Source organism: Astatotilapia calliptera, chromosome 23 (genome assembly GCF_964374335.1).
Source record: "Astatotilapia calliptera chromosome 23, fAstCal68.1, whole genome shotgun sequence".
Taxonomy (NCBI): domain Eukaryota; kingdom Metazoa; phylum Chordata; class Actinopteri; order Cichliformes; family Cichlidae; genus Astatotilapia; species Astatotilapia calliptera.
Genome location: NC_137443.1, coordinates 11,517,744 through 11,536,633, shown reverse-complemented (window position 1 = coordinate 11,536,633; position 18,890 = coordinate 11,517,744). Strand labels below are relative to the sequence as shown.

The 18,890-nt window shown below is 43.0% G+C and overlaps 2 protein-coding genes across 2 annotated transcripts; one reads left to right on the top strand and one right to left on the bottom strand.

Moving 5' to 3' along the window:
• Window positions 1–854: 854 nt before the first annotated feature.
• Window positions 855–18,189, top strand: sh3gl1b (SH3-domain GRB2-like 1b). The gene is made up of 9 exons (XM_026159292.2): window positions 855–1,239; window positions 9,636–9,704; window positions 11,863–11,935; window positions 12,020–12,163; window positions 12,347–12,480; window positions 12,675–12,833; window positions 13,462–13,565; window positions 13,667–13,800; window positions 15,781–18,189. Exons 1-9 carry the CDS (start codon window positions 1,195–1,197, stop codon window positions 15,972–15,974), a joined length of 1,056 nt encoding a protein of 351 aa, XP_026015077.1. The 5' UTR covers window positions 855–1,194; the 3' UTR covers window positions 15,975–18,189.
• LOC145424494 (uncharacterized) lies at window positions 3,225–4,998 on the bottom strand. The gene is made up of 3 exons (XM_080297863.1): window positions 4,604–4,998; window positions 4,223–4,505; window positions 3,225–4,090 (listed from the first exon to the last, which is right to left on the bottom strand). Exons 1-3 carry the CDS (start codon window positions 4,864–4,866, stop codon window positions 3,437–3,439), a joined length of 1,200 nt encoding a protein of 399 aa, XP_080153989.1. The 5' UTR covers window positions 4,867–4,998; the 3' UTR covers window positions 3,225–3,436.
• Window positions 18,190–18,890: the final 701 nt, after the last annotated feature.

Here is an 18,890-nt window from a genome sequence, read left to right as displayed (position 1 = left end):
TACATTGGCTGCCAGTTAAGTACAGAGTCGATTTCAAGGTTCTGTTATTTGTTTTTAAAGCTCTCCAACGCTTGGCTCCGGGTTACATTTCAGATCTCTTAGCCCGCATTAACCACTCGAACTCTGCGGCCTTCCGGTCAGATGATTTTACTGGTCCCACGCTCCCAAATAAAATCTAAAGGTGACAGTTTCTTCGCCGCCGCTCCCCCGAGACTCTGGAACAGACTTGCCTCCTATTTGGAAATCTTTAAATCAAGCCTCCTTGTTTTCACAGGCTTCAGATCACTTTGAAATCGGCTGCTGGTCTATTCTGTCTTTGATGGATGATGGATGCATGTGTATATGTATATATGTATTCATGTCCATGTGTGGTCCTGTGTGTGTGTATATGTATGTGCACATATATGCATGTATAGATGTAAAAAAAAAAAATAATTTTTTATCTCATTTATTTTAATTCTTTCTTTTATTTTGACTACATTGTCCCTCTGTTCAGCACTTTGGACAAGTAAAGCTGACTTGACTTGAATAGAATGCATCCCAGTACAAGCATGGAAATGTACAGCAAATCAGAAATACTTGTGTTTGAATCATAAACAAGTGCACTGTCCCACTGAATGTAAAATTCTTCAGAGCGTCTTTAGTACATTTTGAAACTCGTGGTTTATTTCCTAATCTCAGGTTCTACCACGAGGAAATTGTAGTTTTTAGACATAAATATATAGAATTTACTTAAAATTGTGTGTATGTGATCAAATTACACCCGACCAGAGCACTAGCAGCCTGCGTTTTCCTGTTCCATCCAGCAGGGGGCAGTGTTCGCCAACAAAACATCCGCACTCTCGGAAACTGATTATTTCTTTGAAAAAGAGCCGTGCGGCTTTGGCGTTCTGTGTAAGGCGGGCTGGCAGTATTGAGTCACAACGTTTGTGGGTTTTCTCAGCTCGGAGAGTGCTGATCCCGCTGTCTGTGGCTCCGTGGGCCCCGTTATCTGCCGTGACAGCGCGAAGAGTCTCTCGACGTGGACGTGGTCAGTTGGCGTGTCCCGACTTGGAGTGACGGCTGTGCGGTCCTATGATTTTCCCGACACGCTCTTCGCATTGGCCCATTTTCTGAAAAACTATATCGCCAACTTCACGTATACCGCAACCTTTTTCACCTCGGTTGGAAGCTGAAGACAAGACGGGCTTCAAGATGTCTGTAGCGGGCTTGAAGAAGCAGTTTTACAAAGCCAGCCAGGTTTGCAAAACTTTTCTTGCCGTTAGCGGCTAGCCTCGTTAGCATGTGCTAACGGTTTGCGGTGAGCTAATGTTTGTAAGAGTTTGTTGTGTTAGTTTGTGGTGACAGCAGCAGACTGTCCGTGTCAGCGTGAACTGTTTCTGTGGGTTTAACACTTAGCTTGTGTCTGTCTACTTTTATTAAACCATCCTAACTAACTAACTTTGGCCGATGTGAGGTTAACTGTAAGACCGCTTGCATGGTCCGCAGGTATCACAGACTCTCAGGGAGTCTGTCTTCTGTAGCTTCTGACTCGGTATCCTGTGGTAAACATTAGCTGTGCCGCAGGGACTCTCCGGGTGAGTCAGAGCTCTCACTTAAAACAAAAGTGTTGGAACTCAGTCCGAGTTTGCAGAATGCACTGAAACCACTTCACCTCCATCGGTGTAACCTGCAGAACGTCTGCTTTCAGCACAGCTGTCTCTTTTCCAGCGGTGATTTTTAGGCTGGGCTCGGATCGGTATTTAGGGCAGCTGAGAGGAGTAAAAAACACAGCACTACATACCACTGTGATAAAAATGCCCCTACTCGCACTAGAAATGTAAAAGTCATGATTCTGGCGTCTGAGCCTCGGTGTGAATGTTTTTAATTTAGGCCATCTCTCAGTGATGGGAGGGGACGGTTTGAGAGGGTTTTTTGGAGGCGCTTTTCTTCCTACCCTGCTGATCTAAGCAGGAAAGACATTTGGGTTCTGCCCCAGCTTCCTGTCAGGAACAGACACAGATCCCTGTTGGTTTGCGTTTAACGGGGAAAATAAGATGATTTAGAAGCTTCGTGTCGAGGTTAGCAGCTCTTACTCTACTGAAAATCATCAGGAGAAGAGATTAAGTGGATTGGTGCGTTAGCAAGTGACCCCAGAAATGAGGTGGAAAGAGTGCGCTTTCCCTTTATTTGACTGCATTGCAGCTGCTCCTGTTGCCAAAACTCCATGAGAGTCAATAACAGTCACATAGCTCAGATTTTCTACACTGGAGGCATGCAGGAAGTTGGCTGTGGAAATGATATCTGTGCCTCGCTCCTCTCATCTGCTTGTTTTTCTCTTTTAACGTCTCTCTTTCACTTGTACTTGTTTTACGAGATAAAATCTTCAAGCCTGGGATGTTCTCGTACAAATTCTGGGTGGGACGAGTTTTTAGTACTGAATGAATACTTAGATACTTAGAAAGCAAAGTACTTTCATGTGAGAGTAACTCTGAATACATCAGCCTTCACGTGATTTAATGGTTGACAAGAGGCAAATATCAGACACCTTTTGCATCGTTTATTTTGTTAGTTTAATAAAACAAAACTTGGCTGATTCTAGTGTGCAGTTAGGAGGAATTATGAGTGAGTAGTCATAGGAGAAAGTCTTGATATGCAGTGCTTATTATTATCTGTCATCTTAAAAATGTTTCTATAAAAACATTTTGTTGGACCACAGCGCAGGCTTAGAAACATCAGCCAACGTTATTCTTTTTAGCTCATGATACTGGGTATTACAGTTTTTTACAGTCGCTAACAAGCGCCTACCCATACTTCAGATACTTTTTCTAAACTCTTAACACAGACCCACACCTACAAAACACAATTGGCCAAATGGATAATATCCTTCCCAAAAATACACTTTGTTAAATATATACTAACTCCTCATTTCAAAATTAGAACACATCTTTCTCTGCACACACTAACTGTACAAAAACACTATAAATCTGACTCAAAATGAAATTAGTCTGTCAAAGAATAACACTTGTTTTCACTTCACAAGGTACATGCAGTCAATCAAAGTACACCAGGTTTCAAAATACTGGCTATTATTGACATTACAAAAACTGCATAGACTTTTATGTTTCAGTTTCACAGGTATTTGCATGCGAAACATGCAATCCACCATATTGACACCAGAAATGTCTTGGTTGGTAACTGTATGTCCACATGTACAGTAATGTTCACATTCAAAAGCATTCCAGTAAAAAGCAAACAAGTTTTTGTTTCTTTACTGTTTACCACAGGAGGTACAGTAGAAACACGGTATGATAGGACAGAGAAAGTTTTACAGTATTGCTTACAGTGAACAAAATATCCATGAAACACACAAGAGCATTCTGAACAAAAAAACAACAGCAAAAAGCCAAGATAAAAAGGGGGGGAGGGGGGCTAAAAAAAGGCAAAAAAGTTGCATCTAATCTCTGCGATCTTCAGGGTTAGGCCACATGTTTTCATCAACATCACATCTGATGTCAGCCAAGTCGATGCACCTGGGATAAAACCGCCTGGTATGTCGGATCCACCCTTGGCAATCGTCAACTGTGATGTCCCTGGAGCCAGCATCCATGGCTTCAAGGAGGGACATCTGGTCATGTGGCTGATGGTCATAAACCTTCCACCTCCATGCAGAAAAGAACTCCTCTATGGGGTTGAGGAAAGGTGAATAGGGTGGAAGGAAGAGACTCACCAGTCTTGGGTGGACTTCAAACCATGTTGTTATTGCTTGCGAGTGATGGAAAGCCACATTGTCCCAGGTAATTACAAAGGTCCTCATGTTTTCACCCTCCTGACCCTGCTCTGGAACCAGGCGCTGGTGGAGATCATTGAGAAAGGCAAGCAAGCGCTCTGTATTATAGGGTCCAACCTGACATTTGTGAAGGAGTAATCCTGCATTTGCAATTGCTGCACACATGGTAATGTTTGCCCCTCTCTGTCCTGGCACATCAACTGTGGCCCTTTTTCCAATTACATTCCGTCCACGTCGACGCCTTTTGGCCAGATTGAATCCTGCCTCATCGATGTATATGAATTCATGAGGGGCCTGGTTGGCCTCCAATTCCATAACTCTCTGAAACAAAGTTTATGTAAGTCATGTTAGTACTGTATACCATACTGTACTGTAACCTAGTATTGTGTAGGTTACCTACTTGCAAAGTGCAAAGCTTATAGAACTGGACATTGGATTGAATATACACTGTACCTGGACATATTGTCGTCGTAGCTCCTTGACCCTCTCACTGTTCCTCTCAAAGGGAACAGTGTAGAGCTGCTTCATCCGCACTCTATGTTTGGACAATGTCCGCGAAATGGTTGTGAGGCTGATTCTATCGATATTGTCGAATATCTCATGGTCCGCCACAATTCTGGTTTGTATTTCACGCAGTTTTATTGCATTATTTGCAGTAACCATTTCCACAATGGCAAGCTCCTGATCATTACTGAGGAGCTTTCCTCTTCCCCCAGAGGGTGGAAGACGTTGCATTCTTTAGAAAGACAGACAATTCAACATATGCATTACTGTATGACCATATTGACATGTCAAGTGAGAATAGGAACAATCCATGTAAAATGCAATACTTACCTGTTGGTTTGTTGAAAGGTGCGTATAATGGAGGCAACCGTTGACCGCCTCAAATTGGGCTGCACTCTTTCACCAGCCTCTCTTAGTGAAAGACCATGGTTGATTACATGGTCAATGATAGTGGCACGGATTTCATCACTGACTACTGTTCTTGCAGCCCTTGGAATGCCACCACCACGCATTCTTACACCTATACCTTGCCCTCTCCTTGGGCCTGCTCTTCTCTCTGGGCCCCTTGCTCTTACTCCTCCTCGACCAGACATTACAGTGTTTGTCTTTTTTTTGTTTCCAAAAACATCACTCCTCAAGGTCTTGCCTTATGAACCCCACTGAGTCTAAGCCAGAATGGAAGAAGGTGTGGTTGGCCCAATTTACCCAACATAAATCAGCTGTGTGTCAATTATTCAATTGTTTGTTTGTTTACAGCTGAGATATATTTTTGATATTGTTTTTGTACTGATATCATTGCAGGGGCAGAGGTTTTTATACTGTATCTACGGTTTGGAATATTGTTTTTGCTATTGTGGGATGTTGTGTGTTAACATTCGTAGATACTACAAGAACAGTCCATAGTTTTGTTGGGAGGTATAACTTGTCTGTTAAGAAAATGTAAGCATTGTGGAAATGTGTTCACTGACTGCATATTGGGTGAACACGACATGAAATGTGTGAATGGTATGGCCACAACAGACCGATCCTGTGCTAATTGTGTTTAGAGTTTTGCAAATGTGACAACTGTTTGGACAAACGCTTGTTAGCGACTGTAAAAAACTGTAAGACGCTGCATTCAGAAAAGGATTAGATTACTGGTGAAAGGAGATTACATTTTGATGCAGACTTCATCTGGGATTAAAACCATTTATAGGAGCGATATTTCATCTGCCGTATAATCCCAGAGCTGCTTTTTATCACTCAGAGTCAATTTTTGGTAAAGTGTGCCGGTGAAAGGATGCTGGCATTGGTGTTTAAATAAATAGACAGCGTCCTTTATTTTTGCCTGTGTGTGCATGATGTTCTTACTGCTGAAAGGCACAGAAAAGACTCCCTTCTACAGCTAGTCCATCTAAGAATTATTATCATTAGATAAACCATTGTTTTAATAGCGAATGTCTGTGACGTGAAGTAACAGAAACAACCATTCGCATCCTTTGTATTTGCTGGAGAAAACTTGAAAATGTGGGATAGCTGGTGGCTACTCGGGACAAGTCATAGTATATGACAAGGCCTCCCTTATACCTTCACTTTGATAGCAGGCTCATCTCTTAGCCATCATTTCATTCTGTGCCAAAATAAATTTCAAGTATAGTCGTACTTTAATGCTTACAAATAAAAAGAAACCGGAGTGTTCTTGGATGATTGGGTGGGATTTTTCCCACATTTGACTTGTTTTGTACAAAATTACATAAATGTGATTTGGATAAACGTGACTCGTGATGATGATATTATGAAATCATATTTTTGATAAGAGTTGAGCATTAAGTTGGGAATCACTGAGTAAGACTACTTTTAGCAGCTTCTGATTTTTGTACAAGTTTGACACCAGTGTGATAAAGTACTCTGATTCATCATCGGCTTAATTTGCTGCTTTAGTCAGCAGTACAGTCTTTGGAACAATAGATCGGGGGGTTTGAATCCTGACCAGGGCCAAAGGAGGAGAGAAGCCACTGACATCAAGCGTATTATCATGCATGAAGGGTTTCACCCTGAGACTGTACGCTAAGCAAAAGGCAGGAGGCCGAGGACAGAGTGTCAGAATGATTATCCAGGACAAGACAAAGATCCATGAGTACGTGAAACTTCAGGAAGATAGCCTCAAACGATCATGTGCTCAGCAGCCACATAAAGCTGGTTCAGACGGCCTGATGGCTTCAGGGCAGCTGCTGCAGAGTCTGGCTGCTACTGTCTCACATAAGCGACTTCTAAGTCAGAAGACGTTTGTTGGATGATTGAAGGCGGTCACTGCTTAAATAGGCCTCAGTAAGATCGGTAACCTGGCCATGCAGAGCTTCATATACAGCTGATACATAAGAAAGCGGCTCCCTCTTTCACAGCAAGTAGATCTGTTTGTATTTGATTTGGCAGTTTTACGCCGGATGCCCTTCGTGATGCTGGCCTCGAGAGATTTGTCTCCGTCTGAACTTGAACCTGGATTCTTTCTGCTTGCAGTTAGCCAATATGCAGCTGATTGTGATAAAGGTTTAAAATCTGAAATTCACTGGAAGCTAATTTAAGGAAGGAAGAGTGCCGTGCATCTGCCAGCTAGCTTCTGTTAGAGGACGTAAAGGCTCCTGATCAAGCCTGTTACCATGAGTATTATATCCGTGTTACCCACCAGCAGAGCCAGCAGGCTGTTGTATGCATTAGGTGTGAAATTATTAACCAGGTATAACCTGGAGGGAGCTGGAGTTTAAATTTTAAATAGAGAAGGATGTAAAAATAATTAAAAGCACAAACCTTAGAAGCTTTTTACTTAGAGTAAAAATGACGTAAGACATCATCCGACTTCTGACTTTTAACTCCATAACAGTTCGTTGTGTCTGAGTTTCAACTACCTGAGAATCATAACTTTTTTCCACCAACTGTCTCTTTAACTGCAAACCAGACTTTTGGGATTTGCCATCTTGATGTAATCTTAAGCCAAACAAGAGCTTGAACCTTGTGATAATGTGCAGGTATATAACTAACACCGAGTCATTGTGAAGAACATGATACGTTGCACAGGCTGATCCCTCTGTGTAGCACTGTGAGCTGTTTATACCAAAACCTAGCTGTGATAGGGTTTTTCTGTGGATGCTGTTTAGCTTCTTCTCTTTATGTTTGTGTGCATGTAAATAATGATGTTACACTCACAGTAAAGACAATGCTTGGATCAGGAGAAGAGCTGAGGTGTTGTTTAGTGGCCAATCAATGTTGCCAACAGAGCTGCAAAGGAATAAGATTTGGCGACGTAATAAAAATAGCCGAGTTCCCCATTATGAATTTAATTCTTTACTAAAGTAGGGCCGTGCAGTGCTGTGTAGGTCCTGAGTTGAGGCTGTATCTATACTTGTGACCTCAGAGTCCCTGGTCATGTGATCTCTGCATACAGAAGTAAAGCCTGAGGATACCAGACTGCTGTTAGAGCTACAGCTGAGATGCGGACGTGTTGCAGTGGTTATTCTGTGTGTGTTGAAACCTGATAACCTCAGTGAAACAGATGAAAGACAAAGTTTGTCATGGACACGAGGAAGTTTCTGTGATTCCAGTTATCACATAAAGATTACAAACAGCAGTTTTGAGTCATGTAGGAAATGACTTCAAACAGCTGCTGATGGTTTCATGACCAGCTTAGGGAAGAGCAGGTTGCTGTGTGCAGTGTTTTTCATCTATCCCCGGGGCGATCGTGGCTCAAGAGTTGGGAGTTCGCCTTGTAATCGGAAGGTTGCCGGTTCGAGCCCCAGCTTGGACAGTCTCGGTCGTTGTGTCCTTGGGCAAGACACTTCACCTGGTGGCGCCAGTGTCCGGCAGCCTCGCCTCTGTCAGTGCGCTCCAGGGTGGCTGTGGCTACAATGTAGCTTACCATCACCAGTGTGTGAATGTGTGTGTGAATGGGTGGATGACTGGATATGTAAAGCGCTTTGGGGTCCTTAGGGACTAGAAAAGCGCTATATAAATACAGGCCATTTACCATTTACCATTTATCCCCGCTAAAACCAGCCAGAGTGTTTCCAGCTGAGGCAGACTGTCTCCCGCTGGGTGCTACATGTGGGAGGGTCACTGTGGACAGTGTCCCGACCAGAGTTCATGTGCCAAAGAGGCTTAAGGTCAGGAACACTGTATGTCTCTGAGTAGATCACCGTGGGAAAGGGTTGACTGATCAGCCTTTAATGGAGTGAGGGCTGTTTTAATAATATACATGGATACATAGCATAGACTGGATCCACTGTGTGCATATGGGTCTTTAGCGTTATCATCTACTGTACCTTATCAAAAAGGTTTAAAAGATATTTCTGAAATGTCAGCAGACTGCACGGACGCCGGCTATGAAGGCCTCATGACTCATTAACTCATTACCTTAATTATCCTGCTGACCTTTTGTACTTAATCCACTCCCTAAAAGGGTGCTCTGAGTTGGGGGGTGGCTGAAAATGAGATCCAGGTCATACATGTGTAGCTAAAATCACGTATTCTTTGCTTGTGATGTTTCCTGTGTTTCATTAACTGTGCAGACGGTATAAATGTCTCCCTCTGTTATTACTGCATGGTGAAATATTTAACAATTAACAGAGAGCTTGTTGCAGCTTTCCTCAGAACTTCAGCAAACAAGAGCAAAGCAGATTCTTCACATCCAGGTTTTATTGCTCTCACAGTTTTATTGCTGTTGACTGGAATCATAGCAGAACCACAAACAGAGCACAAATTAGTCATTGTGGCTGGCTTTCGTCTTTGCACAACAGGGCTTCCGGGTGATATTAGGCCTCGTTTTGCTCCCTGTTCGTTTGAAAAGCTTCAATATGGTATCATGTAGCCTGTGAGTTATTATCTTGAAGTCGCTCCAGCGCAGACTCATTAAAGAGACAGAATTAGCACTTTCGTTGAATTCAGCCTCCTCAGAAATGTAGATTATTAGAAAACAGAATGTACAGCAGTACTTGCACAGTAACGTTGTTCCTTCATTTCTTAGCATGATCAGAGGCCACAGGCAAAAATCCAAGTGAGCTCTCTAAGATAGTTGCATGCTGTCAACATCAACAAGATCTACTTTGAAATAGCATAACATTGCATTTTTCATGCATTTGTGAGATTTCTGTGGTATTACTGCAAGCTTCTCTGTTGTTCTGAGTCACCCGAGGTTAAGGTTAGGACCGGGCATATAGCACGCCTTGCTAGCGGGCACCGACCCGTCTTCCTGGGTGTATGATCACAGAGCAGGCAGTGATAAATTAAAGATGTGCTTCAGCTTGTTTATCTTCTCAAATGAAAACCTCATGAGCAACATTAATGAATTTGCGCTCTTATTTTCTCAATCCTCTCCCTCCCTTCCTCCCTCTAGATGGTGAGTGAGAAAGTTGGAGGTGCAGAAGGAACCAAACTAGATGATGACTTCAGAGACTTGGAACGGGTAAGAGAGCCATCCTTGTGTAGTCTAACAGAGAAACATGCTGAAGCTGAAGGCCTGTGTGGTTTCACCGAGTACACAGGCAGCATTATTGTGTTATTTTTGTTTGACTTGAATTTACATCCCATGGAAAGCGTTATGTGATCCTATCATACAGGGTCAACAGTTTATCTGCTATATGTTGCACACATCTCAGAAAAAAGAAAAAGTAAAAGTAAATCCTTATAAACGGATCCTGATTGAGAACCGGCGCTGAAAAATACCATTTGGACCCACTTTAGGCACAAATGGCAAAGAAATGTCACTGGTGGAAGCTTCCCAGGTTTTCTGATGTCCTTGGGTTTCAAACTGTTGTGCAGACAAAACAAGTGAAAGACGTCTCTTTGGGAATGTTTTTTAACCTTTATCTGAAATGTTTCAGGGCAAAACTTTCATCATGAATAAATCCAGTGGAAAGTGCATAGAGCAGCATGTGTAGATGCATCTCAGTACGATATAATATACCGATCAAACTTTTTCCAGGTCTGAGATACCTTTACTTGCAGTATCTGACAAACCCATCTCATACCAGTGCTAAATTAATAAAGTGTAACTGTGGAAGAGCCTGGGAGTCATTCTTTTATGCATGACCTTTAAACACAGTTTTCCTGTGAGTGTTTTAAACTAGTGTGACATGAACACACAGTGAAGGTTGTTGCTGTAGCTGGAGTGAATTTCTTTTTCTCTGTTTTGCATATTTATCCCACTGACATGTTTCAGATCATCAAACTAATTTTAATATTAGACAAAAATAACTTGAGTAAATACAAAATGCAGTTTTTAGATGATTATTTCCCTTTCTCATACAGGTCGCCTGGACTTATTCAGTAATTTTGGCTGTAAAATTACAAAATAATAAAATTTTTTCTGAAACTGTTTGAATTTTGTCTGGAGCACAAACTGTAACTGAGTTACATTATTTAAGGTTATCTAAAGAGGGCTTATAAAATGTGCCCGTTGCAGGGCTAGTAATGTTTTTAAATGGTTAAGGGGAAAAAAACATCCAGAACACGTGGGAATAAAAATCATAAATTAACTTTGTTAACCACATTTCTCAATTCTAAATTTAATTTCACTGCCACACCCAGGCCTGATCACTGTCGGACCTGTTGAATCACTTAAATAGAAGCTGTCTGACAAAGTGAAGTCAGGCTAAAGGATCTAAAGAAACAGCCGAGAAACAAAGTCACTGACATCCATCAGTCTGGAAAAGTTTAGAGACATTTCTGAGGCTCTGGGACTCCAGTGAACCAGAGAGATCCATTATTCACACATGGAGAAACTGGGAAAGGTGCTGAACCTTCACAGGAGTGACCGGCCTACCAAAATTCACCCAGGAGGTCACAGAAGAACTAGAACAACTCGGGCAGCAGGACCATGACAAGTCCACCTCTGATTGGCTCAGAAAGGCTAAATAAATGTTTTGGAGTGTCCGAGTCAAAGTCTGGACTTAAATCAGACTGTACTGCTTCAGCGGGACCTTAAACAGGCGTTCATGCTGGAAAACCCTCCAATGTGTCTGAATTAAAGCATTTCTGCAAAGAAGAGTGGGCTAAAGTTCCTCCACAGTGACGTGAAAGACGCACTGAAGGCATCACAAATGCCTGGTGGTGGAATAGCCAGTTATCAGGTTTAGGGGCTGTTACTTTTGCACAAAGGACAGGTAGGTTTACATAACCTTTTTCTCTTAATAAATTAAATTATCCTTTAAAAACTGCATTTGTAAGTGTGACAAACGTGGAAAAACCAAGGTAATAAAGGAAGGGCCAAATACATTTCCACGGTACTGTACTTCCAAAGTTGTTTGGCTTTACTGTTAGCTTCCTGCGTGCTACGTTAGGTGTCACAGTGAACTGATAGATGCGTGCTGGATGGACTACACACGGCTGAGCGGTTTGGATCTGCCCTGGGCAGCTTGGTGTCTTATCCAGGCTTTCCAGTCGGGATTCATTGGCCGTATATTGGATTTATGCAAACTTATAATATTTATCTTGTTACTGTGACAAAAGTCTGTTTGAAAACACGAACAAATTAGCACACCTACTCTTTCTCTCTGTGCTGTTTAAGTTCTCTGACCTGGGGCTCTGATGCAAATGTATGACGAGAGTGTGTGTTTCTGCAGAAAGTGGACGTGACCAGTAAAGCAGTGGTAGAGGTGATCTCCAAAACATCAGAGTACCTTCAGCCCAACCCAGGTGAGGAGAAGACCGGTTTCCCTGCAGCTGCTTAGATTATTTAAACTCTGGTTAGTTTCACCTCCATTTCCTTTATTTTCACAGCATCGCGAGCCAAACTGTCCATGCTGAACACCATGTCCAAGATTCGCGGTCAGGTGAACAACCCGGGCTATCCTCAGGCTGAAGGGCTGCTGGGAGAGTGCATGGCCAAGTACGGGCGGGAGCTTGGAGAGGACACTAACTTTGGTAAGATGTGTGTCTGTATTCTGGTTTACTGTCAGAATAGCACTTCTGTGAGTCATTAGTGGTTTTGATGTGTGTGGTTGTGGTGCTTTTGGGTGTGATAAATTTAAGCTTACCCAGAGTGTGCTGAAACGCTTCGGCTCTAAAGTCACATCTCCGCTTTCAATGTCTCTGTGTGTGGTTAAGGTGGCGCTCTGGTCGATGTAGGAGAGGCCATGAAGAGGCTGGCTGAAGTCAAAGACTCTCTAGACATTGATGTCAAACAGAACTTTATTGATCCACTGCAAGGGCTTTGTGACAAGGACCTGAGAGAAATCCAGGTATCATACACTGGAAATGTCTTTTATTAAATATCTTCTTCAAGTTTGAAGAAGCAGCACGATTGCTGTTTCTGTAAAATATTCAATGAAATACCTAAAGCGTCCATCTGAAACTCCTGACTGCTAACGTTAGCATTTTAAATGACAAAAGTCAGTGGGGCCAGTTTCATAACTAAACAGTACATTTTCTGCAGCACTATCTGAAGAAACTGGAAGGGCGTCGCCTGGACTACGACTACAAGAAAAAGCGTCAGGGAAAGATCCCAGACGAAGAGGTTCGACAGGCTCTGGAGAAGTTTCACGAGTCAAAGGAAGTGGCTGAGATGAGCATGTACAACCTGCTGGAGACTGACGTAAGGATTTATTAAACGTGTTTGGCACGTGAGCTTAAGCCTGATCCTTAATCCTGTTCCTGAATCCACTTATTTCTGTCTCTAATAGAGACATGTTTCAAAAATATAACTGTGGACATTTTCAGCCTGGTGGTTCTTTAGATCTGATGCTGATATTACTGTATTATACAAAACTGTAGTGCTCCGTGACCTGGTCAAATACAACCCACCCACAGAACAAACACGCGTTCCAGTAGCTGGACCTGTAAAAACTGATAAAGCACAGCCATTCAGCGCAACACTGAAGACAGCCTGCTAACGCCTGCAGTTTATCAGTCACGACCTTTGATCCCTTTATGGTTCAGTACTTCTTATTCATAATAATCAAACTAATAATGCATCACTGCAAGATAAGGATTCATTTTAGTAATGAAGGCTGGTCGACGGGGATGAGTAGGCTACTTGGGATGAAGTCTGCCAGTTTCATATTTCCTTGTTATTTCTCTGGTGTCCTCCGATCTGTGGCGTGCGTCTGTAATTTTGGACGTTGGAAACTAGCAGTTGGTGGAAAGTTGAATTGTTTCACAGTAAAAATCAGTTCATAATAAACAAAAGAGGTGAAACTCAAAGATGAACTCTGTGTGTGTAGATCGAGCAGGTGAGCCAGCTGTCGTCTCTGGTGGAGTCCCAGCTGCAGTACCACAGACAGGCCGTGCAGGTGTTGGAGGAGCTTTCAGGCAAACTCGGAGACAGGTGCAGTAATGAAACCCGATGATTTAGCGCAGCTGTGCAGGTTTCTGCGTTATGTCTTTCAACGTGCTGTGGAAGATGCATTTGTTCATGTTTTTGAACAGGATGAATGAAGCTCAGTCTCGAACAAGACGTGAATACACACCCAAACCCAAACCCGTGTTTGACTTTGGAGACAACAACCATTCAAATGGAGGCTACTCGACCCCCATGGCTCCTCCCCCGTCACGCATCTCGGGTAAGAAACCTTTTAAGAGGACTTAAAAAAAGGTTCAGTGTGAACAAGTTGCCATGTTACAGTGAACAGAGTAACAAAAGATGGCATCTTGGCAAAAGAAAAAGCAGTACTGTCTATTGTTTTGTGTTCATGCTTCCAGCTACAAAGCTGCATTAAAGCACCAAAAATGAGCCGCCCCGGCAGAATTTTAACAGCTAACCCTGCATCTGTTTGTGCCGACACAGCAGATGGGCTAAACCGAAGCAGTGTGCCCGAATAAACTTCAGTCCTTACAAATCTGACACAAAGTCAACTGAAAGTTCTTGGCATTGCCAACAGGATTGCTCAACAAACAAGCGCCACTGAGTCCAGTGAGCATCTCCGTTTGTCTGCTGTGTGAGTGAGGTTTTTTAAAAAATGATGGCACTGAGTTGGTGTGTGTGTGTGTGTGTGTGTGTGTGTGTGTGTGTGTGTGTGTGTGTGTGTGTGTGTGTGTGTGCGTGTGCGTGTCATCTTTCCGGCCTTTCTCCAACCGACCTTGTTCCTCTTCCTTGTGACATCATCAGAGGCGACTTTTCACTTGACCAGGCCACAAGGATTGTGTGAGTCACCGGTTATGTGTGTGGTGCTGTTTCTCAATTGTTTTAAACTGGTGTGTGTGTGCGTTTGCGCTCACTTCTGGGGTGAAATGTAGGAAGTGGACCAAAAGCTGCTTTTCATTGGTTTAACAGATAGTGGTTTATGCATAAAACTGCAGCGAGTATGTGGTTTTGTTTAAAATGACTGACTTCCTGAACCTGCAAATGTTTTTTTTTTTTTGCTGTATCTGTATTGTAATGACATTTCAGTTAGGTTTTAGAGGTGAACACAGAAGCACGAGTACACGTAAACCTTCAAACATGTAACCCAGATACAGACACTTTGGTCTCTGCATGGAAAAACTACATCATAACTGGTTTGTAAAACTATAGTTATGTTGGCCCTCGTTCGTTGTATGTGATATTTAATTTGTGCACAGCGAAGCGTCCTGTTTCCATGTTTTAATTTGCATGTCATGGAAGCATAAAACACAAATAACTGACAGGGTTTGTTGTGGCCCTGAAAAGGCCTGTGGATGTGGCTTTGACTGTTTATGTGTGACCTTTTTAATAAATAATAATGTCTGTCCCCATGTAACTTAACCAGTTAACATTACAGGACAACACATCTGATTGAATGAAGGATTGTTTTCATTTGTGAATCGGTACTAAATCAGCCGTGTTCGGCACAGTTTTAGAGTCTCAGCAGTGTGTTCAGTGTTAGATATTTTTTTTTGCAACTTTTTTTTTGACATTTGTCTTCATTTACTCTTGTTTTTTTTCCATTCATCATTGTTTTGCACAGTGCAGCGAGCATCATTTATCATCTGTGTGTCCGTGTGTGAACGCTTTACTGTAAACACGTGAGCTCAGATAGTTGTGAAAGAATTTCATGCTTGAATCACAAAAAGAAAAAAGTATGACGGTGAAGGAGAGTTCATCTGATCTGATTCTCTAGATATCAGCACCTGTGTTTTGGGTTGTAAATATAAGAAGCAGTTGGTCCTTTTCCATTTATAGTTTGTGTTGCTGCTCTTGTAAACAGATGAAGACCAGAGAATGGCTGACCAAATCTTTTCCCATCTCTAGCCGTCCCAGCAGTCTGCGGGTTGAGCCAGATACAATGAGAAAATTGTGTGGCAGAGAAAAAGCCCAGTTTGTCTGTGCATGGAGCCTCCTCGCTGCTGCTGATCTCAGTGAGGTCACAGAGAGCGAGAGGGAGGATCTGGTCTTGGAAAGCTGCTGTCAGAGGAAGTTCTTTATGCTTTAGTCTGTTCAGAACGTCTCGTGAGCACAGTTTCCTAATGTTATACTGATGTTTGATGTGACTTGCTTTTCCTGGAACTGACAGTCTGTGACCTTTAACCTTTTCAAATATCCTGCCGTCTTCCTCATCTCTGCTCTGTTTACTGGTCGTTTTCAGCCCCGGAACAGCCGAGCTGCAAGGCGCTGTATGACTTTGAGCCCGAGAACGACGGAGAGCTGGGCTTCCGCGAGGGCGACGTCATCACCCTGACCAATCAGATCGACGAGAACTGGTACGAGGGCACGCTGAACGGCCAGTCGGGATTCTTCCCCCTGAACTACGTCGAGGTCCTCGTGCCGTTGCCACACTAATGCAAAGAGAGGGAGCTAGGAGGAGACTGATGTAAAGGAGGAGGGGAGAGAAGGTAGAATGAGAAGAGAGCGAAGTGGAGGGATGGTCCGCAGAGGTTTCATTTTTCACCTTCGGCTCCAACGTCATCATCACAGAGCACTTTTTGGTCACCTGGAGTCCCGAAGAACTACCCGACCAGAATATCAGCGTTTCACATGGAGTTGTCCAACAGCAAGAAGCGTATCGAGGACTAACTGATGAAACAATTTGTAAGGATTTCTAACAACAAATTAATAATGTAGAAAAAATTAATGTGGGTAATTGGAGCGGTCGGGGTGACTCTTTCATATCGTTTTCTTGTATTTTCAGTCTGTTTAAAACTCAGGTTGGTCACCAGATTAAGAGGGATGGGGTGGGGGTCATGCGTAACTTGGCTGAACATTTTCCTCATTTCAAAGTGAAAACTGCTGGTTTTCACTTCAGCTGTGGACTGGTTTGTGCCTGGTGATGCCACCTGCTGGCATGACTGAGAATTAGTAAACTGAGATGGAACCACACACAACTAGCTGTATTAAAAAAAAAATACTGCTTTGATATTTTAATGATAAACTTGAGCCAAATTCTTCTCAGATTTTGAACATTTTCAGGTTTCCCCTGTTGCGTAACGACCTGTTTGTTTTATCCCTGTCAGGCTGTGCAGCAGCACTCACGCTTACTCCGTTCTAGTCTTTGATCGGTGTCCACTCAGCTGACTTTGGTATCTTAGTAAAGTTCAGCTGGTAACGTGTGAGAGGATGTTGCAACTGCACCTTTGTCCTCAAATGAGATTGATGTGTGTGACGGACATCTCCGGCGTCACACAGACCCGAAGGTTGCGCGTGTCCGATGTGTGGAAGAGCAGAGCGGTGTGTTCTGCTGAGGAGATGATGCAGGAGACTTTATAAAATGCAATAGAAACATATCGCTCGGCGTGCCTGTTTGTTTAATGATTCTGTACAACAGCCATACTTTATAACATTTCTGGCCTGTTTGTTAAGTATGTTAACCTTTTCTCAGCCTTTCGGCCCACTTTAGACACCCGTCGGCTACACGCAGAGACAACGCTGCTGGCAGCGTCCATCTCTCTGTCACGCCAACGTCGTCTTAGCTCAGAAACGTCCTCGTGCCCGTCTTTCTGACGCCTCACGGGCTCTGATTCACGTGATTGGTTAGTGTGTTTAGGGCGGATGGAGGCAGACTGTGTAGACAAGGCTGGCTTCTTGTTCTGGATTTGGCCTCGGTGCACACCTGTGGGTGGAGTCTAATCCAATACACCCTGTACAGTCTGAGGGAACAACGTGGAAGTAAAAGGGAACTATTGAGGGAAATGTGCATGTAAGCGGTTGTCCGTTTGGATTATTTTGGAGAACCTTTGTTAGCAAACCTTTCTCTTCAGTGCGTCTGATTTCAGATGCTGAATGTTGAATACACTGTGCAGTTTCTTCTTTTTGGTCCATCACTCCATGCTGCCAAACACCAACTCCTGTCTAACCTGTTTACATCTTTGACCCTTCTGCACTTGGACGCTCACATGAGGTTCGGGGTGAATGTGAGCAGAGGTGTGCTGTCTGGGTCTCACTGTTATCAGAGCCAAGTCTTTGTTTTAGTGCCTTTGGAAAAGAGAGGGGGAGTATCCCAGCTTACACAGCAACCAAAACCTAACGACTTACGATGGTCACAATGTCTTACTGCGTTTTCTCATCGTCGTCACCTTCCCGTGTAAAGGGGACATGCACTTGTGCATATTTCTGCACATTTTGATGACACTACATGCAGTTTCCTGGATATCTTGATGTGACATTTGTCAGCAGGCCACCAAAGGAAACTGTCTCTCTTTCTCAGAGATTTTAATCCCGTTTCAACATTTCTCACCGATCACTCATCGTAAAGGGTTGCATCTTTGTTTCATCGGTCTTAAATGCTCTTTTCACTGTTAAATCCTTCTGACTCTCTATAGTATTATTTTTTTTTATATATACAAGACCTAAAAACCTTTAAATTAATCTCTGCATGTAGTCCTATATTACACCTAGTACGTGTATATCTTAGATTTAAGTTGCTTTTTACTTTTGGTATGAATACAGAATTTAACGACAATATTGTGTCTTGTATTATCACAGTATTTGTACATGCTTCTGTCCTGTCCCCTCATTTCCCTGTTCTTAAAATAAATAAATAAATACAGTTTTAAATGAAGCCGTTGTTTGTAGTGAGGTGTCAAATTATGGCTTTAATGTTGGATTTTATATGGAAAACGCACACAAAAGGGTGCATCACTCGAGTGTGTGTGTGTGTGTGTTCACACTGCTCAAAAAGAATTATGAGAACTTTGAATCATCAGAGTGAAGCAAGCATAAAGCACTGAACCTACTCCGGTGCAGGTGTGGCCACAGACCCTTGTTTATCCCTCCTGACTCATTTTTCCGTAGTTTCACTTTTCCTTAGTGACCTCGTCTCCTCTGGTAGGAGCCTATAGTACCTGCGCAACCATCCAGCTCTACCAGGATGAAGCATTCATGGTTGGAGATATCAGGAGATGGGCAGTCTAAGGAGCTCGGAAAGAAAAGCGACTGAACTTCTTTAAGTTTCCTTGAAAACGTTTCATCCGAGAAGCTTCTTCAGTTCTAAAAGCAACTGGTGGAGAGTCTCAGATTTTAAGCCCTATGGGAGTGTCTATTGATCTTCTACCTAATCACATGACCCAAGGTGTGAAAACAGGTGTGGGTCACAATCAGCCAAAGTTTTGGGTGAGCCCATTGTGAGACCTAGCCCCACCCTATCATCTTTCCTTGGCTAATTGTGACCCACACCCGCTTTTCTTTCCGAGCTCCTTAGACTACGATGAGCTAGATGACTGAGGACAGCTGGACAGGACTATAGAGGGGTATAAAGGGTTC